This window comes from Mastomys coucha, unplaced genomic scaffold (assembly GCF_008632895.1).
Source record: "Mastomys coucha isolate ucsf_1 unplaced genomic scaffold, UCSF_Mcou_1 pScaffold8, whole genome shotgun sequence".
NCBI lineage: Eukaryota > Metazoa > Chordata > Mammalia > Rodentia > Muridae > Mastomys > Mastomys coucha.
Window position 1 is genome coordinate 79834288 of NW_022196914.1, and position 27279 is coordinate 79861566.

General features: G+C 38.3%; 1 protein-coding gene across 5 annotated transcripts; it reads left to right on the plus strand.

The window, feature by feature from the left end:
* Positions 1 to 1298: 1298 nt before the first annotated feature.
* Positions 1299 to 27279, plus strand: Paip1 (poly(A) binding protein interacting protein 1). 5 transcript variants are annotated; one of them, XM_031360035.1, is made up of 11 exons: positions 1299 to 1435; positions 2843 to 3012; positions 10721 to 10906; positions 13454 to 13566; positions 16762 to 16873; positions 18867 to 18992; positions 20400 to 20506; positions 21193 to 21310; positions 22282 to 22336; positions 25726 to 25819; positions 26841 to 27279. In XM_031360035.1, the coding sequence occupies exons 2-11, from the start codon at positions 2914 to 2916 to the stop codon at positions 26932 to 26934; spliced, it is 1104 nt and encodes a 367-aa protein (XP_031215895.1). In that variant the 5' UTR covers positions 1299 to 1435; positions 2843 to 2913; the 3' UTR covers positions 26935 to 27279. The 5 variants fall into 5 exon arrangements, with proteins under 5 accessions (XP_031215895.1, XP_031215893.1, XP_031215894.1 ...); XM_031360033.1 differs by lacking the exon at positions 1299 to 1435 and adding an exon at positions 1613 to 2249; XM_031360034.1 differs by lacking the exon at positions 1299 to 1435 and adding an exon at positions 1637 to 1997.

Genomic DNA, 27279 nt, shown 5'->3' on the forward strand with positions numbered 1-27279 from the left:
ACAAGAGTGGAAGGGTGGACCTGGGAAGAATGGGAAGTGAGTTCGATTGGGGTGCATTGCATGAAATTCCCAAGTAATTAAGAAAAATATTATGTTGGGAAAGTTTTTTAAATGTCCAACAAAAATAAGTGACTGAGAAGTGACTGCTGCCCATAGTCAGAGACATTTTAAAATGCCAGCAGCAGCATCTCCATCCAATTTTAAAGTGAAATATTGTACAATATTAATCAAGAGCACAAATCATTTACTCATGCTTGTCTTCAATAAAACCATATTTTCTTGCTGATTTACATGAAGGCATGTTTCACATGGTTAATAAAAAAAAGGTTAACATGGACTTTTGGCCCTATTTGAAATGATACTGAAAATAAAAGTTGGAAAAACATTAAGCCGTCCTTAAATCACAGAGTTTTATTTTGTTTTGTTTTGGTTTTGGTTTTGGTTTTTTCAAGATAGGGTTTCTCTGTATAGCACTGGCTATCCTGGAACTTGGCCTCCCAAGTGCTGGGACTAAAGGCGTTCGCCACCACCGACTGGCTAAATCACAGAGTTAAACTCAGAATTCTGGAGATGGTTCAATGCAATAGTAAGGGCATCTATTTTTCCGCTTTTCATTATTTACATTCACCTTTCACTTGGCAGAAGCACCATCAGCCCTGACAAAAACAATTTACAGGTAATTACTCAAATTGTGCTGTGCAATATAGCAGCCAGTAACTACATGTAGCTCTGGAGCATTCTGAATGTGCCTGATTCCCAGGGAGATATGCTTTGAGTGTAAAATACACATTAGACTTCAACTAATTTTCAAAGAGAGACAGACGGAGGGGGGGATTGCCATTCACATTTAACATTAATTACACGTTGCAACGAATATCATCTGAGCGTATCGGAGTAAAGATAGTAAAATTAATTTCACCTGCCTTTCATCTTAAGGAGGCTTCTACACGTTGACAATTACTTAAGTGGTTTGCAATTTTTGCTCCGGTAACTTTTCTTATTGGACAGCGACTGTAGGAGATGCAAGAGGGTTGAGAAGCTGGCCTGCCGTAGAAGGTAGTGTAATTTTTCTACGAAGTTCCGGGGGGGGAGGGGAGGGGGAGGGCAGTGGAGGAGGCTTGGTGGACGTGACCCAGTGTGTGTGCTAACACCTAGCGGGAACTGGAAGGCGGACGCGGTAGCATTCTGTGTGCACTCCCTTCCTCCGCAAACAACCCGGCAGACGACAGGGCTGCGTCCCGGGCCTCCTTCGCCGCCAGGCCTCGGGGTTCGGCCGGAGCGCTATCCCTGAACACACCTGCGCGCCCACTGAGGTGCGCGTCGGCGAACCCTGGCGCGGCGCCCACGCCCCCTCCCCCCGGATTATTTTCCTGCCACCAACCGTCAGTCTCGCACTTTCCTCCGGAGGAACCAGCGAGGAGATAGGAGTTGCCCGGTAAGCGTCCCCCCGACTGTCCCACAGCCCGACTCCCGAGAGCCCAGACCACCGAACGCGGCGGCCGTCTGCGGAGCCGCCTTGCTGGCCCGGTCGCCGCTCGTCCAAGCGGCGGGGTGAAGCCGCGGACGCCCGCCCGCCAGCCCGCCAGCCTTCCGCGAACGCGAGCGTCTGTCTCTAGCCGGCGGGAGGGCAGCCGCGCCCAGGGCCTCCGGGCCACGGGGGGCCGCTGTGACCCGCCTCGGCCCCACGGCGCCGCGGGCGGGCCAGCGGGCGGGCCAGCGGGCGGGCGGGGGAAGCGGGGCTTAAGGGAGAGCGTCCGCAAGCCGAAGGGAGCCGGGGAGGCGGGCGCTGTTCTGCGGCGCGTCGGCGGGGGCCCCGGAGCGCTGAGGACCGAGCAGGGCCCGCCGGCCCCATTCATGAGGCCTCAGTGAGGCGCGGCGGTGACAGGCGGCCCGCGGCGCCTCCCGCGCGTCCTGTTTGGAGCGGCGGCGGCGGCGGCGGCGGCGGCCCCCCGGTTGGAGAGCAAGGAGCATGTCGGACAGTTTCGATCGGGCTCCAGGTGCTGGTCGGGGCCGGAGCCGGGGCCTGGGCCGCGGAGGGGGCGGGCCTGAGGGCGGCGGGTTCCCGAACGGAGCGGGGCCTGCGGAGCGGTCGCAGCACCAGCCGCCGCCGCCGCCGCAGCCGCAGCCCAAAGCCCCGGGCTTCCTGCAGCCGCCGCCGCTGCGCCAGCCCAGGACCGCCCCGCCGCCAGGGGCCCAGAGTGAGGCCCCCGCCGGCTCCGCGCGGCCTCCCCGGCCTGGGGCGCTCCCAGGTACGGAGCAGGAGCAGCTCGAGGGGCCCCGGTGCTCCTGGGCCAGCTTTCCCCCGCGGGCCTTCGCGCACGCCGAGCCCCGGCGCGCCGAATCCGCCCCCCAGTTCTCCGAAAGCATTCCCCAAGGGGCCGGCTCGGCACGGGGTAGGGACTAGCCAGGAACTGGGTTTGGAAGGAGGTGGTGGCTGGAATCCTTTGTGCGCTCCGGCTGGGGGAGGGGCCGGGGCCCGGTGCTCGGTGCTCGGTCTGGCGTCCCGGGAGGAAGTCAGAATCGCCTACCTTTCCCTAGTGAACCCCGGGCCCCGGGCGAGCATCCACTTCTTAACCAACTGCTTACGAGAGAGGGAAGGGGTGGGAAAAGCCCTCGAACCTTCGTTTTGGAGGCAGGTATGTGCACTCACGAGCCAAAGCAAGGCTATTGTTCCGTTTTGCAAGCTCTTTGTACGACTCGTAACGATCTTGGGTTTTGTATTTAACTCCTAAAATCCAGAAGTTCTCAGACAGTTTCTAAATCCGTAGTAAGTTGCTATGTACAAAGGAATGAATACATCTAGCACTGCTTTTTCTTTTTCTTTTTCCTTTTTCTTTCTCAGAACAAACGAAGCCCCAGAGAGCTCCACCTAGTTCACAGGATAAAATCCCACAGCAGAACTCGGAGTCAGCAATGGCTAAGCCCCAGGTGGTTGTGGCTCCTGTGTTAATGTCTAAGCTGTCTGCGAACGCCCCCGAATTTTACCCATCAGGTTATTCTTCTAATTATACAGTGAGTACTTTTTTTTTAAACCTCCCACAACTCTTGTGTTAAAACTATTGGAATAAAGTGGTTATTCTTTTCACTAGAGTATGCTGGCTGCTTTCTGTACTACACACACAGAAATATCTTATTCAGCGAAGTCATGATTCAGGAATATAATTTGCAGTTATGTGCGAGGTATTGGAATGTAAGCTTGTGAGAATAGGAATTCTTGCCGGCTCGTTTCACTGTTGTGTACCTAGTACTTAGAAAGAATACACAAAATAACAAACCTGGTATGAAAAGCTCATTGTCAAGCATATTTTCAATTTGTAAAACTAAAATCCACTTCTGAACCTTCTAGATAACCTATACCGTGAGCAGGCAGGAAAGCTCCCTTTAATTTAATTTTAGTCATGTTGCAGAATATTCTTCAATTCAGCTATTGAGGTAAATAGCTGTTGTGCTGTAAATAGGAAGTATCATGAATATTGAGTGTGTTTGTCCATTATGTTAAAACAATGGTTTTGTTTCAGGTTACTTGTTGTATGCAGAAATATTGTAAACGTTTTTTTGGTTGATTGGGTTTTGTTGTCTTTATGTTGTTGTTGTTGTTGTTGTTGTTGTCTTTATGTTGTTGTTGTTGTTGTTGTGTTTTGTTGTCTTTATGTTGTTGTCGTCGTCGTCGTCGTCGTCGTCGTCGTCGTCGTCGTCGTCGTCGTCGTCGTCGTTTTGTTTTGATTGAGGCAGGCAAGGCAGTTGTTCTGCCTCAGCCCTCCAAACCTAGGATTACAGTTGTAACTTCACTATGCTTAATATGTAAGCAATTTTGACAAAGCATTTACATAAGTATAATATACATAGATGTAAAGAACTTTCCACACTTTAAATTCTTGTCAATAACGCAGCAAATATTAATTCGTCCTAGTTTTCATATTAGTAGGAAGCATAAATTGAAATGTATAGGAAGAAATTCATTGTGCTTGCTAAACTCAGATGAGTCAGTGCATAAAGATTAACATTAGAAGGGGGAGGGAATAATAGTGGTGAATTGGAAAGATGATTGGTAATAATACCTTAGCTCCAAGTCTCTCTCACTCTCTTTGGTTTCCTGGATAACATAGAATGAACAAGGCTCAGCTCACAGTAACCACTCAAGACAACTATGACAGCCTAATAGAAAAGTATCAACATCAGTTAAGCCTCATTCATCCCTAGGATTCTCACTCATGCCCAGGGTAACCACTGAGCAGCTTTGTTTGGTTTTGTTTTGTTAGATAGTTTTGATATGTATTCCTAATTATCCTTGAACTTGATATCCTCCCGCCTCAGCCTCTCCTGTTCTGGCCTGCTCCCAGTATTTGGGTGAGTACTGGCTCACCATTTGGACATACAAAGTATTTTTTCAAAGCTTACATAAGTGAAGTTTTTTAGATTGTTGTTCTAACTCTACATCTAAATTTATATTGTAACATAACAATTTGAGATAATTTATTCACATCACTTGACTGTATCAAGGTTCCAATTTGTCCATTTATCGATGGATAGCTTTTACTTTGGGGCCACTGTGCTGTCTCTTGTCTGTGTCCTGACTGATTAATGCCTTTATTTCTGCTTGGTATGTAAAAGTAGAATTACAGTAGCCAACCTTAATAGACTGAGCCATCATCATCTCCCAAAAGGCCTTGTCTGTCTACATTCCTCACAGTGTGATTTGCTACTTACCTTTCTCTCTAGTCAGCACTTGGTGTTTTCTGTTTAGCCGTCCCAGTGGTTATGGTTTCTTAAAATTAATGACTGCATACCTTTTGTAATGTTTTTGATTCTCTTTATGTTTGATCAATGTGTAGACTCTGCATTTTGTAGGAATAGAAGCTCCATTCATCTTTTGGCTTTGGGATTAGACAGAAGACAGTGTGAATATGGCAGGGAGAGCAGTTGACTTGGTGAAGAAAGCCATTGTCATGAAAAGTAAATAAGAGTAGCTTGGCATGTTGTCAGAGTTGTATTTGGCTCAGAAAGGGAAGTAACCATTTAAAGAGCTTGAGTAGTTGAATAAGCTCTTAAGAATATTTACTTTTTAGAAGCCAAAACTAGTTACCCATTTATTTTCCTTCCCGTTACCGTGGACTCTTTTATCATGGGAGCAATACAGTTTTATTTTTTTGTTTTTCCTTTTTAAAGTCCTGAGTAAAGTTCAAATTAAAAGTACATTTGTTTGTGGGTATGTGCAGATGAGTGCATTTGTCTGAGGGGTCAGATCTCTTTGGAACTGGATTTACAAGATGGTTGTGAATGGCCAATGTGGATGCTAGGAAAGGAACTGGTTCTTCTGCAGGAGTGGCATGTGCTTTTTTCCCCTTAATGACTTATTTTTATGTGTATTAGTTTTGGGCCTGCATATATGTGTGAAGGTATTGGATCCTCTGGTACTGGAATTATATATGACAACTGTGATGCACCACGTGGGTGTTGGAAATTGAACCCCAGTCTCTGGAAAAGCAGCCAGTGCTCTTAACCCTTGAGCCATCCATTGAATCCTGTGGTATATGCTCTTAACGACCAAGCCATCTTCTCTACCCTTCCATCACTTCCTTTGAATCAGTATTGTATTTTAAGAATTCTTTGGTATATTTATTAGTGCAACAATTTCTTTATTCAGTGTACCAAAACAAATTATGTACTAGAAGCTTCTTTGACCCTGTCTGACCTTTTGTTTTAAAGATTGTTTTAATTAGTTGCCAACATTTAAATTGGATATTGAAAAGTGTATATTTCCTAGTTTCTGTTCAATGATAAGAAATAGCTATAGTGGACTGGAATCTGAAAAGCATAATGGGAACATAACTAACTTCCTCTGTTGTAATTCTCCTGAATTTCATGTAAGTACTTGGGCTTGCTACTATGCCCCAGTACATTTTCTCAACCTTACTAGTTTACACTAGTATTTACTCATAGTCCAGGTTAAATGTTTTTCAGTCCATTTAGAACAGAACAAGAGAATCCTCATTTGTCCCAGCTCTTCAGATAAGTTCCTATAAGGGAATCTTTTCTGTATAATAGCTATGTTCCAAAGCAAGTTAGATTCTCACATTCTACATCTAGTTCAGTACTTATGCTGAGTAAAGCAATGGTCATATAATACAAAGCAGAGAAAACTGTCTTTCTGGAAGCTCTTCTCTAGAAATATTCCTGTTTCCACAAATCCCTTGAATCTGTTCTTTGTTACATAATTGGTTCAGTGAGATGGCCCCACAGTAAAGGCATTTGCTGCCAAGCTGATGACCTAAGTTCAGTTCCTGGGACCAACATGATGGAGAGAACCAACTCTCACAAGTTGTCCTCTGACTTCCACACGTAGATGCACCCACAAATGTCCACACAGGCATGCACATAGTAAACGTTTATGGTGGGTTTTGCTGTGCCTTTTTAGTTCCTTTAAAACCCTGTGCTCTTAATCTTAAGTCCTTCCTCTAGTTCTGCTTCTAGAATTCTTCCCTTTCATACTGTCTTAGCAAGTTACTGTATCCATCTCTTCATGGTTGCTTCTTAGACAAATTAATATGACTATGAATATTTAATCATTGTTTACTTACTAGTAAAAAGGTTCCCTATAGGATCTCATCAAGCACTTGTTAAGAGATGAAAATGTTAGTGTATCATCATACCATCACTGTCAAAAGAGCTTTTTTTTTCCCCTAAAAGTATCTTCCTTCAAGTTACTGCTGCCTTTTTTTTTTTTCTCTCTTAAAAATTATCGGGCTGGAGAGATGGCTCAGCGGTTAAGAGCACTGACTGCTCTTCCAGAGGTCCTGAGTTCAATTCCCAGCAACCACATGGTGGCTCACAACTATTTGTAATGAGATCTGATGCCTTCTTCTGGTGTGTATGAAGACAGCAACACTGTACTCACAAAAGTAAATAAATCTTTTAAAAAAAATTATTATTGGTACTGTGTAATGATCAGTGAATGCAAATCTCTGCAGTTTGATCCCTCTAGGTATGTTGACACTATTTTTATGACTGTAAATGATGCACCTCTGTTTTTAAAATATGTAGTCATCTACCATTTGTAGTCTTTAATAAAATCTCTTTTATAATTATATTAGAACTACATATTTAATATTAGTAGTTTTTTTCTGTCTTTATGTATAATCTCCTGTACTTCCAAGACTTTGCAACCAACATTCTCTTTTTCAGATTTTAACCTATAAAGCTGACACTGAGCATCACTTTTCCTCACTTAGCTGAACTCTGATTTCTGAGGTGATATTTCTCTATCATCCTCAGACTATAGCCTCTAATGTTTCTCCATTTATTACCTACTTTGTGAATCCTGCCTACTCCCGGATTCTGATACTTACTTCCTCATGTACAGATAACCCTCAAACCTCATTCTTTAAGACTCCAGGCTTTGTAGCTCCATTTTTTTTTTTTTAAACTTCATAAGGATCTCACATTTAAATTAGTTGTGTTGACTCACTTCCCCATCCTTTTCGTGGTTCAGTCCAGCTAACTTAAGTAGTCTGAATTAAATTATTCCATAGTCTCAGTCTCTGCTCAGGTTCCTCTCCCATTGCCTGGGATTAGGTTCTCCTTACAGTGCAGTGCATAGTGACTATATTCATGAAAGGGATATTTGTAAGTTAGTGGTCCCTCATAATCTCTTGCCATAGAATTCTAAGAAAAACAAAGCTTGAAAAACTATTCTTCAGCTGGGAAGACATGTTGAAGACAGAAGAATTCTTTGAAAAAGTCTGGTGCTAGAGAAGTGATGCAGGTTTTAACTCAAGCATGGTGGGATACCTCTGTTCAGAATACTCTGTAAGGTGGTGAACCTAGGTCCCTCCTCTGTTCTATGTTCAGAGCAGCTTTGCTTTACTTATCAGACTTGAATTCTATTTTAGAGAGCTCTTTTGACTTTATTTACATAAGGCTGAAATATCAGACACTGTAAACTATGCTTTTGTTGCAGTGAATGACATTTGATAGAAAAATAAGTTGCTTTTAGCCAATGTTTTCAGACTCCTTGTCATTATATTAATAAGATTCTTTTGAGTCTCTAAAACTAACCATGTACACCAAAACTTTATTAATTCTGGAATTCTGAATTAGGTAATACACATATTAATATGTATGTTTTTATGCTTAACTGTTTTTACAACTTATCAATAAAGTGGAGTATTTATAATATGAACATGTTTTCACTCCAGATGTGATGTTAAATTGTTTAGCTTTGCAGAAATGTTAGGTCTGTACAAATAAGTCCCTTTCTTTAAAAAAAAAAAAAAAGGATTATATATGCTTTTGGGTGGGGAGAGGGGACAAGGTTTCTCTTATAGCCTTGGCTGCCCTGGAATTCGCTCTATAGACCAGGCTGGCCTTGAACTCAGAAATTCACCTGCCTCTGCCTCCCAAGTGCTGGGATTAAAGGCATGTGCCACCACTGCCCAGCTATATGCTCTTTTTATTTAACAGATTATCTTGGGACTGTTTCTAGAAGGATGGATATGTATATCCTGCCATGTTAGGTATATATACATTCTGTCTTGTTTTCTTAAGTGGTTATATGAAAGCACATTATATAAATAAAATTTAACCAATATCTTGCTTATAGATTGTTAGATATGTTTCTTGGTAACAAACACACTTATATAATGTCAAATTTGAGTTCTAAGATATAGTTATTTTGAGAATAGTGTAGAATATAAAAGTACAATTTTTAGTTAGCTTTGTTAACATATACCAATTATTCAAGTTGTGTACAACTTTTCTTTGTATAAACTACTCCCCCTCTGCATTTAATTAGCCTCTTTAGTCTGCTCCCCCAAAACCAATCATGATCTAACTAACTCTTAACAGCCACCATCCCTTCCTCAGTCCTTTGCTACTGACTTTGTTCCTCAAAAGTATCAATCCAAGTCCCTCCCTCTTTGGAACCAACAGTCTGCATCTGCTGCTGCCTAGGAGATCTTGCCACCGATTTCTGACGAGTTGGGGGGAGATTTTGTTTTGCATGTTTTGTCAGTATTTTTTTAATAATCTGTTTTATTTCATATATATGGATGTTTTGTGAACAAGTAGTATATGTGGACCACATGCATGGTGCCTGCAGAGGTCAGAAGAAGGCATTGGATCCTCTAGAGCAGAAGTTAAACAGGTGGTTATGAGCTACCATGTGGATGTTGGGAACTAAACCCACATCCGCTACGACAGCAACAAGTGCTCTTAACCACTGAGCTTTTGTCTACCAACTCCCAGATATTATCTCTCAAGACTCTGTCTGGCCATGCTTTCTATAATTACTTCCACATCTGAATGTACCTTGGATCATGGGATTATGAGAAGAGAACTTTAACTTTGCTTGCTGTACATGGCAGATATTGTATCATAGAAGTACTTTGAGCATCTATATAGTTTGTTACTTAGCAGGCACTCAGCATGCCGTTTGATTTGAGATTCAGTCTTGCTCTGTAGTGTAGAATGACCTGAAACTACTGATCAATCAATCTAGTGCTGGAGTTACTGGTGTGTGTCTCTCTTTTTTTAATGTATGTGAGTACACTGTTGCTATTTTTCTGACACACCAGAAGAGGGCATCCGATCCCATTACAGCCAGTTGTGAACCACCATGTGGTTGCTGGGATTTGAACTCAGGATCTCTGGAAGAGCAGTCAGTGCTCTTAACCATTGAGCCATCTCTCCAGCTCCTGGTATGTCTCTTGAAAGGCTGTGAGGTACAATCTTACTAGAAAGAATAGTTCCATCACAGGAAAGTTTGACCTTGTGTGCTATTTTTTGTACTCACTGACTAGCTAGAACTTATAGTCCTACGTAAACTGCTTCTCTTTTTTGCTTATTTCTAATTTGAGTTTACTTGAAAAAGGATAAATCTCATCAAGCAATGTATATATTTGAGCATAACAGATAAACTTTAGCATGCTTTGGATAGTATTCCATGTGATGAGGACAAGAAGGATGTTATTCTAGCCTGCTATCATTTTGCATAATTCTGTCTAGGCTCCTGGCATTAATTATAAGGTTAGCAGCTACCAAAAGTGGAATATTTCACTGGGAAAAATAGTATTTTAAAACTACTGCTACTATCCAAATTGGTAAGAAATCGCATAAAGCAGCCAGAAGGTCTCCTGTGATGTACATTATGATGTAATTTTATACTTAAACATTTAAATATGTTTCTCCTTCCTTGGGTATCAACAAATAGATGACATAGCATACTAATTTGGGGGAGGTATTTTTTCTTTTGATATAGATGTTGTCTTAAACACATATGAGGTTATACAGAATAGAATAATATAGTAAATGTTCCTGGGTTGGTAATTCTGGTTTCTATGTGTTTTGTTCACCTTTTCCCATCAGTTTTAATGCAAATTTGTAAGTAAGTCTTATTTCATCTGTAACTAGATTCTTTTTGTGTTGCTTATTATAGTGAAGTTACTTTAAACTTTGTCATATTGGAAAGTCTGACAGGACTGAAAAGGTAATTCTTGGTCTTAATGGAGTACCTTCTTTTAAAAACACTTAGGTTAGGCAAGGGAGAGGAGTAGCTGAGTGCACTTAAAGTTTCTATTCTTTAAAGTTATGCGAGATCCCTGAACAAAACTCCTTGCTAAAGACAACCTTAACTTAAAGCCACTGCATGCTTGTTTTGCCAGCTATATGAATTAAATTGTTTTATTTTGTTTTTGTTTGTTTCGCTTTAATTTTTGAACTGTAGGAATCCTATGAGGATGGTTGTGAGGATTATCCCACTCTATCAGAATACGTTCAGGATTTTCTGAATCATCTTACAGAGCAGCCTGGCAGTTTTGAAACAGAAATTGAACAGTTTGCAGAAACCCTGAATGGATGGGTCACAACAGACGATGCTTTGCAAGAACTTGTGGAACTCATCTACCAACAGGTAGGTAGGCTCATAGCTGGGGGTGGCCTGGTAGTTTCCCTGGAGCCCAAGATGTAAACATTCTTCCAAAAAGACTAGGCTACTGTCATTTTCATCCATACTCATTAATGCTTTATGGTTAATAGGGGCTTTGAAGTCTGCCTATAATTTGAATAGTTAGAGATCCCAGGCTAGAGCCAGGCTATACCATCAATTGGCCTGTATAGCCACAGTCTATAGAAGCAGTACTTATGTCTTAGCCAATGCTCTGTACACACAATTAGTAGTACAGAAGGGAGTTTAGGCTCTGACAAGGAAATCTACACAAGAATCACACACCCACCATCCATATACTCCCATTTTGTAACATCTGGAACTAACATACACAAAACAATTGTAGGGTTTTTCCCCTCTATGTTTAATCATGTAGAATTATTGGAGAAGAGGAGAGAAAAGTTGTGAATTTTTTTCCTCACAAAAAGTTCTCTTTAAAAAGCCAAAGTGGTGTTGAGGATTGAGTTCAGTGGCCGAGTATGGACCAGGCAAGTACAGGGCTCAGAATTTAGTCCTCAGGACTGAGATAAGTAAAAGTAAGCCAGACAGCCAAATAGTCAAACATTAATTTTCAAATTTTTCTTCTTGTCTTAATTTATGTATTCATATGCTTTTGAGAAGGTCTCACTCTGTATTTCAGGCTGGCCTGGAACTCACTATCTATCCCAGGCTGGCCTCAAACTAAATTCTGCTTCCCTCTTCCAGGCTGTAGGATTTGACCATGCCCACTCTTAGGTTTCATATCTTAATTCCTTAAAGACTTCACAGTTGATATGTCTATGTCATACAATATTCAGCTTCTATCATCATGTAATGAGCAGTGGCACATTAATACCATTATAAGGGTTCAAACTGTATTAGACAGTGCTATTTTTTTCCCCAAAACTGTATTTTTAAAATTGCTTTCAGTACAATTTTAAAAGTTAAGGAACGTTCTTTTTTACCATTCCCCAAAAATTAACATGTATAGAAGAGCATACATTGCAAAGATACACAAAGGCATCACTCTAACTTCTAAGAGGTAGTGTCACCCTTAGTCAGTATCAAGATTAGTAAGGCTGTCTTAAATCATTCAGGTATATAGCTTAATTCTGCCATATAAGACCAAAGAAGAAAAATAGATAGCCTGGAAAGAAAGAAATCTTGGGGCTGGAGAGCTGGCTCAGTGGTTAAGAGCATTGACTGCTCTTCCAGAGGTCCTGAGTTCAATTCCCAGCAACCACATGGTGGCTCACAACCATCTGTAATGAAATCTGATGCCCTCTTCTGGTGTGTCTGAAGACAGCTACAGTGTACTCATCATATTTATACATACACACACATACACACATATAAATATGATGAATATATATATGTGTGTGTGAGACAAATAAAATCTTTTTTTAAAAAAAATAAGTCGTCTTGACTAACAATTCTGATTGGATCTCCAAATTTTACACTTGAGATGATGTCAAGTTTTGCATTCCCAGACGATAAAGTTTCTTAGCCAATAATGGGAAATGAGTTGTTTTTTTGAAACCAAAGGTGAACAAATGTGAGAAGAAAAAAAAAAACCTAGAAATAAAAAAGTATAATTATAAAGCATTTTGCTATGTTTCTAATAATGCTAAGCATTCTACAAATAATCTAGCTCAGTGGCTGAAAGCCTTACTCTTCTGTATACTTTATACGTCCTGAGCAGAGAAGCTTAAGTGACTCAATCTATTCTAGTAAATTGATCAAGAAGAGGCTAGAGGGGCTTCAGCCCATCTGTTAGACTGGACTCTGGTTGATTATTACCTTTGTGACCTTAGTCTTAATACCCTAGTGTGTGTTTTCCTATCTCCCATGAGGTGGCAAGCTGTGCTGTCTGCTGATCTCTAAAATCTGCAATTGAAGTCAGATTTCTTAGGTGCTGTTTTCACTACATCACATTCTCTTCCAGATGTAGTATAATCTGGGTTTTTTTGTTTTTTTTTTTTCCCATTCTCTTTTTAAGTGGCTTAGTTGTTTTGATTTTCTTTTTATTCCAACTGTTTTGAGATGTCATGCCAGGTGCTGTTAATCACTTTTGTGTGTCAAACTGAAGCTCGGGGACGTTTTAGTAGTGGCCAACGTCACAAAGCAGAAAACTTGGGTGTCTTATGGACTTGCTAGGTCCCAAAGTGTGTGCTCTTACCCTGAGAAGCAACACTGATCAATAGTTTGGTTTCTCTTTTTCGTCTTTCAAAATTGTTACCAAGCAGCTGTCTACATGTCTGTATTTTCAGCAAAAATGGGTTAACATCAAGACATTTTCTGGTAACCTCAGGTAAATGAGGAACTGGAGAAGTTGCCTTAAACATTTTTCTTTGTAATGTGGTTCTTAATAAAAGGCTAGGTGGGAGAATTAATTTCCTTATGCCTAACAAAAACCTTTTTTATATACTATATAGTTAATTTTGGTAGCCAAAATGGTTTCCTCCATAAAATATTGCTAAGTGTTTGAACTGATGATAATGTATTTGTGTTATACAAAATTTTTCTTTTTAAAAGGCCACGTCTATCCCAAATTTCTCTTACATGGGAGCTCGCCTGTGTAATTACCTGTCCCATCATCTGACAATTAGCCCACAGAGTGGCAACTTCCGCCAATTGCTACTTCAAAGGTCAGTGTGAACATAAATTACACATAATAGAATTTGACCATTGATATTTTCTAAAGACCTTATGATATAGAGAGTTCCAGGGGAATATAGGCAAACCAGACTAATTTCTAAAATATTTAAATCTTACAGTCAAAAATGTCAGTTTTTCCTATTATAGCCTTTGCTTTTGGTTTTGGATTTAGGAATGCATTTCCCAGACTCATCAAAATGATTACTGATTTGTTCTTTGGTATTTCTGTAGTTTTGGTTTGAGAATTTAAGTTAGATAAAAATGAGTAATTCATTTTTCTTGATTGATTTGAACCACTACTTGCATTACACTGCATTATTAAACTTGAGCTTTAAAATCTGCACTTTTCATTATGTTCCATCTGTCACTTGTTCTTGTCTTTCTAATTGCTATATAATAGCTATTTTAAGAGCTCTAAAATTTTAATTATCTGATCTAAATAGTTCTCGGTTCTTGTGGAATCTTCTTTGCTGTACACCTTGTACAGTGTAGGATTAGTGCTTGAATTGCATAAACAGTGTTGGTATTTATTACGTATTTAAGAGGTACCATTGATTATGAAGTACAAGGGAAAACTAATTTTCTTAATGTGAGTGTGGTATGAGCTAGGATTACTTTAAGTTCAAGGCTAGCCTGAGATATGGACTAAATTGCACTCCAGCCTAGGCTGCAGAGTGAGATCTCCTTTCTCAAAAAAAACAAAAAACAAAAAAAATACAAAAAAAAATGTAAAACTGATTTTTTTTTTAAACTTCTCATCATTTTGAGTAGTCCTTAGCAGTAAGATCATTTTCATGTTTAATAAGTTTATTATCGGACTGGAGAGATGGCTCAGCAGTTAAGAGTGTCTGGCTGCTCTTCCCGAGGACCTGGGCTTGATTCCCAGCACCACATGGCGGCTCACAGCCATCTGTAACTCCAGTCTTGGCATGCTTTTCTTTTCTTTGGTGAGCAGTACATGCACATGGTACACATACATGTAGGCAAAACACCCATACGCATAAAAATAGTCAATTTTTAAGAAAAAAATTTCAAATAGCTCTGGGTAAATACAGTTTGGAAAAATAAAAATGGCAAAGTTACATATATTTTTGAAAACGACAGTAATTAAGTACAAACTGTTTTATCTGGACAGAGAAGGTGGACTAGAAGCAGGGTATGATGCCAGAAAGGTCACCTTATTAAAGTTCTCTGAGTTTTCTTTGTTCTGAGTTTTCTTTCCACTCGTGAACTCCTACAGTGCTGTAATACTATCAAAGACACTGATTTGAAAAGGTGCTAATAGTATGAATGGGAAGCAGAGCACAATACTTAAAAGTATATGCCTCGGTAGTTTGAAAAGGACAGAGTGGAGTTGCAGTGGGATTGTGGAGAAATCTGGTCTTTGTTCTTCACCTTTGTGAAATAAGCATAGGTTCTTATCATTGAACATAGTTAGCTTTTAGAGACTTAGGGTCTTTCACCTGGGAAATCACTCATGTATTACAGTAAGGATTTACTTGGGCACATACACTGTGTCTTAATATCTCATGGTCTTAGAAATTCATAAAAGAAAAAAAATCTTTTATCAAAATTTAAGTACAAAATTGTAATAGGAAAGAAAGTAGAAAAAAGTTTAGATAGTTGAATTGCCATTGATTTACTTAGCTCTTTCATTATTAGCCCTTTCTATGTGTATCTTCTGATAAGAAATTTCTTTAATATATTTGAGAAGGTAACCACTCATTACATTTGACTCAAAAGACAGTGTTCATTAGGCTATAGCTTGTGATAATTAGAATTGTAAGTTTCTTGTCCTTTCACACTGCCCAGTAAGTGTTTGGGAATAGAAGGTTGCTTTGTCTAAAAAAAAGATGAGGAAGAAAGTTAAAAAAAATAAAAATAAAAAGGAACTATTATAAGCTGGCTATTTAGGAAACATTCAGTCTACAAAAGCTCGTAACTGCGCCAGACTCCTTCTTTGTCCTCTCTAAAAAGAGAACTATCCACATCTGTTTTATAAAACAAATTACCTGCTGCCATTTCTTACTACTTCATCGGTTTAAAAAGAAAGAAAAAGAAAAAAGAAAAAAAAACCACCAAAATAAAATCCTTAAAAAACATCTATTTTAGTAATAGTAGCCAACACCATAATTCCCCTGTAAACTCCATGGTGGGTGGAGTTTAGTCCAGATGCATTGGGACTGTGAGTGTAAAAACTCCATGGAGGGTGGAGTTTAGTCCAGATGCATTGGGACTGTGAGTGTAAAAACTCCAAGGTTTCTGCTCAGCACTGCATGAAGGCAAGTGGACCATGGAAGGGAAAATGGAGCAAGAGAAAGTCAGTTATTTGACACCTTCCATTCTGTTGGAAATAGAGACAAATTAATTGCTTTGGACTTGTGGTTTCAACTAGTGAGAGTCTGTTGGTTTATTTACTTAATTAGTAGTTTTACCCTCAGTATTATCTGATAGTGTATAATGGGAAGTATAAGAGTAATAAATTTAGCTGGATATGGTAGTGCAAAATCTAATCCCAGATCCTGGGAAGGTGGAGCAGGAAGGTTGTCAGTTGATGGCTCTACTATGTAGCATGCTAAGTTCAAGGCTAGTCTGGACAACTTAGCAAAAAAACCTATCTCAAAAGATATTTAAAAGGGCTGAGGAGACAGCTTCTTATTACCTTGCCTCATGCACCCAAGGCCCAGATCTGGTCTCCAGTGTCACAAAAAAAAAAAAAAAAAAAAAAAAAAAAAAAAAAAAAAAAAAAAAAAAAAAAAAAAAAAAAAAAAAAAAAAAAAAAAAAAAAAAGAAAGAAAGAAAAAAGAAAAGAAAAACCTTAAGGATTCTTTTTTTTCACACTTTAGCTGAACTAGATACACACATAAATTCTTCTTTTTTAAAAAATAGAAGAAAACACTTCAGTTCTTCCTTAGTAAAAAGACCTATTAGACATATTTTTTCTTCATGTTTTTAGTACTAGAATGTTCTGAACCTTGTGAAGTCTTTATTATTAATCTTGCAACAATCCAGTAGTTTTATTGCATTTATTCCGGTCAGTTTCTTAAAACTGCAGCCTTTGGAGAGGTCAGGGTAGTCATGTACTTGCCTTTATTTCTGTGGATAAACAGACTGACATGCACCAGCTTGTTTTACTGGCGAAGAGACAAAACAATGTGAGATAATAAAAGATACATCTTCCTTAGGTGCCGGACGGAGTATGAAGCTAAAGACCATGCTGCCAAAGGGGATGAAGGGACTCGAAAACGATTTCATGCATTTGTTCTGTTTCTGGGAGAACTATATCTTAACCTGGAGGTGAGAGCATTTCTTATTAGGACTTAAGGCTCAAACATATAAAATGCTTCCAGGAAGGAATTTTGTTCATGTTAACTTTGCAACATGATAACAACTTTGCAACAAAATAAAATGAGGAAAAAGTAGTGCAATGATGCCAGGTGATAACTGCCTGCAGTCCTGGCACTTGGGGAGGAATCTTGAGTTTAGGCTACCCTGGGTTACATAGTGAAACCCTGTTAAAGTTAAACAAAAGTGAAGTGAGAGAAATAGGAGTGAAAGCAAATCTTTTTGTATTTAAATTTGAGTGGAACAGTGATAAGGTTTTACAAAATAATAACTGAGCTTTTAAAAGCCTTTGTGTTCTCAGGAAGCTAATGTGTCAACTAGACTGGCATCACCCTTGTAGCATACCTCCTACTGTAGCCTCCTAGTGCTGGAATTACGGGCCTGGGTACTTCAGTGCTGGGTTATTCTGACCATAAGAGGATAACTTTTTAATAGTCTTAAGTGTGTTCCTTTTTCATTTTTATTTGTTTGTAAGATAAATAAGAACACCAATTTAAATGTGCGTTAAATTAAGTCACGTTAAGGGGGCTGGAAAAATAGGTACTACTCTTGTGGAAGACTCAGAGCTACCATGTGGGTGGCTCACAGCTGTCTGCAACTCTAGTTCCAGGGAACTCTTTTCAGACCTTTGTGGGTACCACACACGATGCACATACATTCATGTAGCCAAAAACTCATGCACAAAAAATAAAAATGATCTTTGTTTTATAAAATCATGTTAAAATGCCACTTAGGGGGCCTGGAGAGATGGCTCAGTGGTTAAGAGCACTAATTGCTCTTCCGAAGGTCCTGAGTTCAAATTCCAGCAACAACATGATGGCTCACAACCATCCTTAATAAGATCTGACTCCCTCTTCTGGAGAGTCTGAAGACAGCTACAGTGTAATTACATATACTAAATAAGTCTTTAAAAAAAATACCACTTAGACATGTGCCTAGTCCTGCTGCGACTTAATGTGCCAGGGCGGGTTGGTACCCATGGCGGGATGATACCAGGGGGACTTCCCTTCTCAAAGGAGAAGAGGAGGGTGAGACTGGGAGGAGAAGAGGGAGGGAGGGTGCAATTGGGATGTAAAATAAATAGGAAAAAAGAGAAAAGAATACCACTCAGAGCTGGGTGGTAGTGGTGCACACATTTAATTCCAGCATTTGGGAGGCAGAGGCAAGTAGATCTCTATGAGTTCCAGTCTGGTCTACAGAGCGAGTTCCAGGACATTCAGGGGTACACAGAGAAAACCTTGTCTCGAAAAACAAAAGCAAACAAAAAAGCCACTTAGCATCTCCTGTGGAAATGATAAGGCTGCTAGTTCTATGAGGAGTATGAAGGCAAAGCGTTGGTCCTACACATAAATTTCTCTAGCAGGCCAAATAGTCTAATATAAAAAGGGGGTGTTTTAACTTGTATAAAAAGAAAAATAGAATACTTTGTTATTCAAATGTGGTACCTTGGGGCTGGAAAACCAGCACAGTGGTTTAGAGTATTGGCTGCTTTTCCATTGGACCAGGGTTTGATTCCCAGCACTCAGTTGGCAGTTCACAAATGTCTGTTTGTCCAGTTCTACCAGGCTTCCCTTAACAGGAGGCATGTACATTATGCACAGAAGTCAATTTAGGCAAAACACCCAAACACATAAAAAAATTAAATATATATTTTTTAATGATAGCCTAAATTACAGCATGTTTGGTGAAGCAGCAGTATTGAAGTGGACTTATTTATGTTTTATGTGTATCGAGTAAAAATTAAAATTTACCTGTAATTTGCATTTTTATTAGAGGTCTTAATTATGTAGAGAACAATTGTAATTAATTTTGAAGTTACCACAGTGTGTTCCTATGATTTTTTATATTTAACCCAAATACTTATTTTTGTAATCTTCATAGCCTTTTTTTATGTGTCTATATCACATTTTAGTATTGTTGCTGTGCCTGTTTTTTTCTCCTAAAGATTAAAGGAACAAATGGACAGGTTACAAGAGCAGATATTCTTCAGGTTGGTCTTCGGGAACTGCTGAATGCTCTGTTCTCTAATCCTATGGATGACAACTTAATTTGTGCAGTAAAATTGCTAAAGGTTGGTTTTTATTTTATTTTTTTCTTTAATTTTTTTTTTTTTTATACATTTATTGTGTAGTCAGAAGACAGCTGGAGGGTTTTTCTTTCTACCTTGTAGATTCTGAGAGTTGAACTCTGGTTGTAGGACTTGGCTGCAAGTGCCTTTACCACCTGAGCCATCTTACCAGCTTATACTCTTTAACTGTAACTTTTATAATTTAGAAGGCAAGTATGTGTAGTGTACAAATTCAAGATTAAGTTTTTAAAGTTACATAATTGTCATCTTACATTTGGCTTTCAAATAAGTTAGAAACAATATAGTTTGTATATAAGGATTTAATTTAGAAGGAAAAATGGAAATCCTTCACCCCAACCCATTAGTAAATTCCATTCCCTTTCTATGTTTATGTGTCCGTACAAAAAACGTTCTTAGTTTATTTCAGCTTTTTTTGGCTCCCAGATGAAATATCTTAATCACTCCAGAGAGATTTAGCTCTGTATTGAGTGACTTCCTAGTATTCTTTTGTATTTAAATACATTTGCTCATCCATTATTTTAATAAAAATTTGAGCTGTTTCCCATTTGGGTACTATAGCATTGCTAGTAGTCTTTCATTATCTCTTTACAGGTACTTTTTAAGGTTTTTAACAAATTCAGAGAGTCAATGAGCATAGGTATTTTATATCAATGGTTAATATCAAAGTTTGATGAGCTATAGTATACTCTCTCTACTAATGAATGAGTATACCTTTCTGCATCTTCCAGGGAAAAATATAATCAGTTAGGTTTGTCATGAATGAATAATAATAAGAGGAAAACCCTAACTATAATTTGAAGTTACCTAATCAATAGTCAGTTTAAGCATTTCTTTATGCTTATAAGCTATTTGATTGTTTTTGTGAATGGCCTGTTTTTTATTTATCTTTAATTTTTTTTCAAACATTTACTCGTGTGTTTGTGTGTGTGTTGAGAGAATATCACTATGTAGATCTGGCTGTCCTGGAATAGCTCTGTAGACAAGGCTAGCCTTCAAACTCACAGAGATCCATCTGCCTCTTCCTCCAAAGTGTGGGGATTAAAGGTGTGTGCCACCACAGTCAGTTGTTGATTTTGGGGGAAGAGTGTGTATTTTAATTTACAACTCCTAGGTCACACTCCACTGTTAATTATTTTTTTAAAAGAGATAGTAAATCTTACATGGCCAGTCTAAATAGGAAATATTGGATAATAATTATGATGTGAAGCCTAATACTAACTAGTCAAAGAAAAGCAGAGATGGTGTAGAAGTCTCTAATACAGACAGTAGGCAGAGAATAATTGGAAATACCAAACCATCTAGTTTTTTTTTTAATCCAGCTTTTGCTAATACATTTTTAAAATTTCTCCTTTACTGTATTCCTGGTTTAACTGACATCTGTGTTTTTAGTTGACAGGGTCAGTTTTAGAAGATACTTGGAAGGAAAAAGGGAAAACTGATATGGAAGAAATAATTCAGAGAATTGAAAATGTTGTCCTAGATGCAAACTGCAGCAGGTAGGAAAAGAAGCAAGTAGATCTCGGTTTTCTATTATTTTCTTAATGTTTTTTAAATCTGTGTACTTCAAAGAGTAATTAATTAAGATTTATAGATCAGTCCAGTATGGTTTCTCACTCTAGTAAATTTTGTTCATCTATACTTAAAACTGAAAACTTAAGAATTTTTTTTTTTGTGGTAAGATATGATGAATTTGTTGAGAAAGTTATTTAGATTTTAAACATGGACCCAGTGTTAATGCAGAGAACTCTATCATAAGTAATGTAAGAGACCAGTGTAATTCATGACCATATAGTCAGTAAAGTGGAACGGACTTCAAAAGTATTGTTTTGCTTGGCTTTTGTTTTTTCAAGACAGGGTCTCACTATATAGTTCTGGCTGTCCTTTAACTTGCTAAGTAGGCCAGACTGGCCTCAAATACACACAGATCTACCTGCCTCTGCCTTCCAAGTTCTGAGATTGAAGGAGTGTACCACGAGGGCTGGCCAGCTTCAAGCTTTTTTTTTTTTAAAGTAAAAATAATACAGTGAATTATGTGTCATTGAAAATGTCTATAATTTATAAAGCATTGGGTACCTATAGTAAATTAAATAAATTAAGCATTTTAAGTCATTGGAAATATTATAGAGCCTGACAGAATTTGCAGTGGATGCATATTAATTTTTAAAAACCTTTTTCTCTGTAGAGATGTGAAACAGATGCTCTTGAAACTTGTTGAACTTCGGTCAAGTAACTGGGGCAGGGTCCATGCAACTTCAACATACAGAGAAGCTACCCCTGAAAATGACCCGAACTACTTCATGGTATCCCAGTGTTTATATTTTAAGTTTCACTTAATGCTTTGTTTTAGTTTACTTTTCTATAGCTGTCATAAACACCATGACCAAGGCAACTTAAAAAAAAAAAAAAAAACATTTAATTGGACAAATAGTTCCAGAGGATTCGAGTCTATGATAGAGCAAAGACACCTGCAGGAACAGCTGGGACCTTTTATCTCAGTTCACATACAGAAGGTAGAGCACACTGAGAGTGATAGCTTGAGAGTCTATTAGAACCTCACATCCGGCACCCAGTGACACCTCCTCCAACAAGACCATACCTCTTAATTATTCCCAAACAGTTCCACCAACTGGCAACCAAGTATTCAAGTCTGTGAGCCTGTGGGGGCCCTTCTTGGTCAAACTACCACATGATGAATTCTATTTGGGAAACTGGTTGAATTATATAAAGCCATTCTCTGTATAAGTACAGTGCCCATTAAATTTTTTATTGCCATAGGAACCAGCATATCATATAAATAGAGATCCTCTAATGAAAAGAAGAGTAAATCAAGACTCAACCATTGTCAAGAAATAGTGATAGTGCTTGGGCTTAAGTCAGCATTATAACCAAATTCCTATATCTCAGATGTTCTGTATCACTTAGCTTCTGACATTACCAAATATTAAGCAGCTACAGAGGAATACTCAACCCCAATCTTGTAAACTCGTTAAAAATGGCAGGATTTTAAGAAAATAAAATTAAACTAAGTCAACATTAAATCCAGTTCAGCCAGGGGATGGATCCAACACAACGGGTCCTAGGACTACAGGAGGGTAAGATGGCAAATGGAAATTTAAGAACCATATGCATGCCAGTAAAGTGTATGGGTTGTTGGAAAGTTAGGGGTTACCTATTATGTATAATTTGACTGCAGGTGATTGACCTCAGACCATACATTACTCTACTATATTTTGAAATGAATACCTATTTTTATTATTTTGATTTATCCTAGAATGAACCAACATTTTATACATCTGATGGTGTTCCTTTCACGGCAGCAGACCCAGGTATGTTGCCTCAGTCACTTTCCCATTTTTCTTAAGTGGTAAATTACCTAAAATTACTCCTTGACAGTGCAAAGTATGTTTTTTTGTGGGTTTCATATGTTCTAAAATTGAACAGTTACAATTTGTCCTATGTTGATTACTTGAGACCATTTTAAGTAATTAGTTTGTAATGTCTTGTTACTTTCTCAGTCGAAGATTTCATCCCTCCATTAAGTCCCACCATTTTTATTTTGTATTCGTCTTAGTGTTTGTTTTCACCTTAAATTTTCAGATGATTAGAATAGAAGGCAAAGATGATTCTAGTTAACTGAATAGTCAGCAGCTTATTTTAATGTTAGTATGTATAGATTATAGATTGCATTAGTATCTACAATTCAGAGTTAATTAAAATCCAAATCTCTGCATTCCTTCTAGTAAAGGATTATTTATAGAAAAAAAAATTCAGTAGTTGACAGGTGGGACTGTAATCTGAGAGTTCTGATGTAGTACAAACTACAGCCAGCTATTAACTGGGATTTTTCCAGTCGTTTCCTCTAATTAAGAAGCATTGACTGTGTCCAATGTTTCTGGCACAAAGGAGTCTCTTTAGGATGAGGAAGTAGAACTAAGTTACAAGTGTAAGCATCTTCAGCTTCACTAAGCTGGGCGGTGTTGCTGGATAGCTTTGATCATTCCATCAGCATGATCATTCCATTTAGTTTTCCAACCCATGTCTTAGAGGACTTTTGTTTTTCATTCTTGGTGACACTTATTAGACATAACTTCTGTCAGTCCAGTTCTGTGAAATGAAATTAGATGTAGTTATTTTCATGGTTAATAATACTGAATTTCTTTTGTTTTGTTTTGTCTTCATTTGAAAACTGCCTGTTGATTGGTTTGCCCCCCCCCCCCAATTTCTCTTGGGTCATTTGTCTTACTAATTTGTGATTCCTTACAAAGTCTAGAAAAAGATGATCTTGGTCAGGTATGGGGCTTATCCCTTTGTGCTATGTGGCTATCTTTCCATTTTGCATATGATGTATTTTCATATACATGCTTTGAGTTTAGCCAGTCTTGTTTTTACAGGTTTTTACTTAATTATGTTTTCATTATCTTCTAAAAATCATGCTTGCTGTTTTTCCTATTTAAACCTTTAACCTACCTAACTTTTACAAGGAGAATATAGTAGGTATTAAATATTTTTCTAATGTCTCAACATCAGGTATTAACTTATTTTTTTTCTCTCTTCATTATAATGTTGCCTATAGCATTCTGAATACTATTCATTCTTGTGGATTCTTTGTTAGTATATTTGTCTTTCTTCACCAGTATCCCATTCTTAAGTATTCTTATGTAAATCATGCTGTTTCTGGTAGGACAAATCTCTTAAAGCAGGCCAGGACAGTTTGAGCATGGAGGCTAAACCAGGAAGCTAAGGTAGAAGACTTTGAGCCCAGGAGTTTGAAACCTGCCTAGGCAACATAGGAAGACCCTCTCTCAAAAACAATTTCAGAAGCTTCCTTCTTCGCATATTTTTTCAGAGTTATCCTCCTTCATTTGATTCTTTTGTGTCTATCTTGACGAATTTGTTCATACTTTTATAGAGGATTCACATCGGTTTTCTCCAGTTGTTTTGTTTTGTTTAATATTTTATTATTATCTGGACTATTTTCAAAGTTTCAAATCCTTTCTCTCATCAGTCTATAGGCAGTCTTTGCTTTTCTTAAACCTCTATTCAGAAATTTCTTCAGAATTACACAATAGTAACGAAAGAGAATTGCACAAAGACTAGTCTTTTCCCAGATGTGTGTTGGATACCAATTTACTCAGCTTATCTTTTTTGCCATCTCCACACATTTTGTTTTTGTAAACCATTTGGCTTACTACCTGCTTCAGTATGAATGCAGTAGTGGTTTAACCTTTTGTTTCTTGATTAAAAACCTGTTGTACCTTTGGTTTTAGGATCTCTACCCAAAATAGTTTTAGATTTGCTTTTGCCAGGCACTGCAGGTATATCACTAACTTGGAAAAGGTTGGATGGGTTTTTTTTTGTTTGTTTGGTTGGTTGGTTGGTTGGTTGCTTGGTTTTTTTCTTGAGGCATTTTTCAAGGTCAATTCAGTTGTTACAAACTCTGTATAAACAGTTTCTCCAGAGTACCTGACTCATTACAAACCCAAACATAAAACAAAATTTTGTTTGCGGCTGAGGTGGTTTTTTGTTTGTTTGTTTGCTTGTTGCTTCTCTAGGTCCATCCTTTTAAGATATCAGCCCTTAGATGTTTATGAGTGATGAGAGATAGATGTATGAGTTCTATCTTCCTGTTCTACACAGACCCAGGGTCTTGAACACTCTGTGTATGTTTAAATGCCAAACCCCTTGGCTGCTGAAACCAACACCCTCTGTGCGCCTCTAAGCTGTCATGTATGTACATGTTCTGGAGTTTCTTGGCAGCCTTCATTGATACAGTAAAAAGAATATGTTATATCTTACCACAAGGATTTATAGCAGGACATTTTTATGCTTAAATTTTCTCTAATCTGTCAAAATTGGAATGGCATCAACCCTTGATGTTGAGTTAGAGTTTTATAAAGACAGTCTTGGAAAAAAAACTGGCCCTAACCCAGTGATAGAATAACTTTTCAGAACAAGAATGAAGAGTAGCCTGTGTGGTGCAAGCCAGTCATCCTAGCTACTCTGTAGAATCAGGAGGATTAAAAGACAGGCCTGGGCAGCTTAGTAAGATCCTGGCTCAAGGTAAAAACTAAGCCAGGAGTAGTGGCAAATACCTTTAATTCCAGCACTGAGCACTTGGAGGTAGCTTGGAGATAGAGGCAAGAGAATCTCTGAGCTTAAGGCTAGCCTGGCTGGCATAGTGAGGTCCACAACAGTCTGGCAGCCTAGCCCAGATAGAGACACTGTCTGAAAAACACCAAAAACAAACAAACAAATGATAAAAAGTGAAAAAGAGCCTGGCGTAGTGGCACATGGCTTTAATCTCAGCAATTAGAAGGCAGAGCCTGGAGTATCTCTGTGAACTTGAGGCCCATTTGATCTACATAGGAAGTTCCAGGACAGCTAGAACTACATAGTGAGACCCCTCACAAACAAGTTAAAACGAGATGGATTGGGAGTTATTCGTTCAGTTGTAGATTATATGCCACGAGGGAGATCTTAGGTTTACTCTTTAGTAACCAACTGTAGAATATATTAAACATTTAAAAGAATAGTATGTCAAAATATTTTAGGGTTTGTGAGCATACAACAAAACAAAGGCAAGCCAACTAAGAATACAGGTTCTATGAAAGCATTTATTTAAGTTTTACTAAAGTCATTAAGAAGTTTATAGGGGGGGTAAAAACTGCTCATTTCATAAGATCTGCTTTTTTTTTTTTTCTGTGTTGTCTTATAGATTACCAAGAAAAGTATCAAGAGTTACTTGAAAGAGAGGACTTTTTTCCAGATTATGAAGAAAATGGAACAGATTTATCAGGGGCTGGTGACCCGTAAGTTCATTCTCTTTTTCATTACTGGTAGTTTTGTGTGTGTGTATTACATGTATGTGTTCATGTGGAAGTATCAGCTGGTGTCAGCTGTCTCCTTTAGTCCCTGTCCACATTATGTTGAGTCAGGCTCTCTTGCTAAACTAGGAGGAGGTAACTGACTTCACTTAGGTTGGCCAACCTGCAGGAATATGCCTGTCTTTTCTCCCCAGATCAGATCACTGAGTTACACTGAGCTTTTTTCTTGGGTGCTGGGGAGCTAAACTCAGGCCTCCATGCTTCATAGCAACTGCTCTATTCTGAACCATCCTTCTCAGCCCCTTATTGCTCACTTTTTAAATGACGGTTTCATGCCCAAGTTTTGAATATAAACTAGGAGAAAAATTATAAAAGAAATGGCATTTGGAGGCCAGCAATATAGCTCAATTGGCAGAAATACGTGCTTCACAAGCCTGATGACCTGTGTTTGCTTTCTGGAACTCCCATGTCAGGTGGATATAGAAAACTGACTTCACAAAGTTGTCCTCTGACTTCCACATTGGCACCTCTGAGTGCTGTGATTAGACAGTAGTGCACCATACCATTATGCTGCAATGTCTGTATCAGTTTAAACTCCTGGTATTTGGCAACAGGGCCACCTGGATAACATAATCTCAGAAGTAGCTTTCTGTTACACAAGTCTGGTTTCAGATATGTGGAAAAGTGACCTGTCTTCGTGAGAAATAAATAGCCTTGCAGAAATCATAGCAGAAATAGGTTTTGATGTTAATTAGACATAACCACTGGAAGGATAAAACTTTTTGAGTGGAATAATAAAAAAGTCATAGGTAAATTTGAAATTATTCTAATTAAAGTGTCTATTGATAAGGTGAACTTATTATATTTCAAGCCTTTTATTAACTTTTAAGTGAATATATCTAAAAATCTAACAAAATTCTGTTTAGGAAAGTGAATTTAACATCTCCAGACATTTTTGGATTTGAAAACAGCAAGGTATATGAATCATTTTTGGCTTCTTTTATAGATATTTGGATGATATCGATGATGAGATGGACCCAGAGATTGAAGAAGCTTATGAAAAATTTTGTTTGGAATCAGAGCGCAAGCGAAAACAGTAAAGTTAAATTTGAGGATACCAGTTTTTTTTTTTTTTTTTTTAAAGTTTAGGTATGATGATTTAGCAGAACACAGGAAAGCAAGAAACTGTGTCAGACTTATACCAAATTAAGGATTTTGAGTTATGTTACTAATGTATGCAACTTTAATTTTGTTTAACACTACCTGCCAAAATAAACTTTATTCCCTGTAACTTAAAATGTGTATATATATATAATAGTTTTATTATGTACAGTTAATTCTACTGTTTTGGCTGCAATAAAATTGATTTTGAAATAAATGAAATGTTGAAAGAAAATTTCACTAGCGGTTAGATGCTTATCGTTCAACTTCTTTTTCTTGAGGTT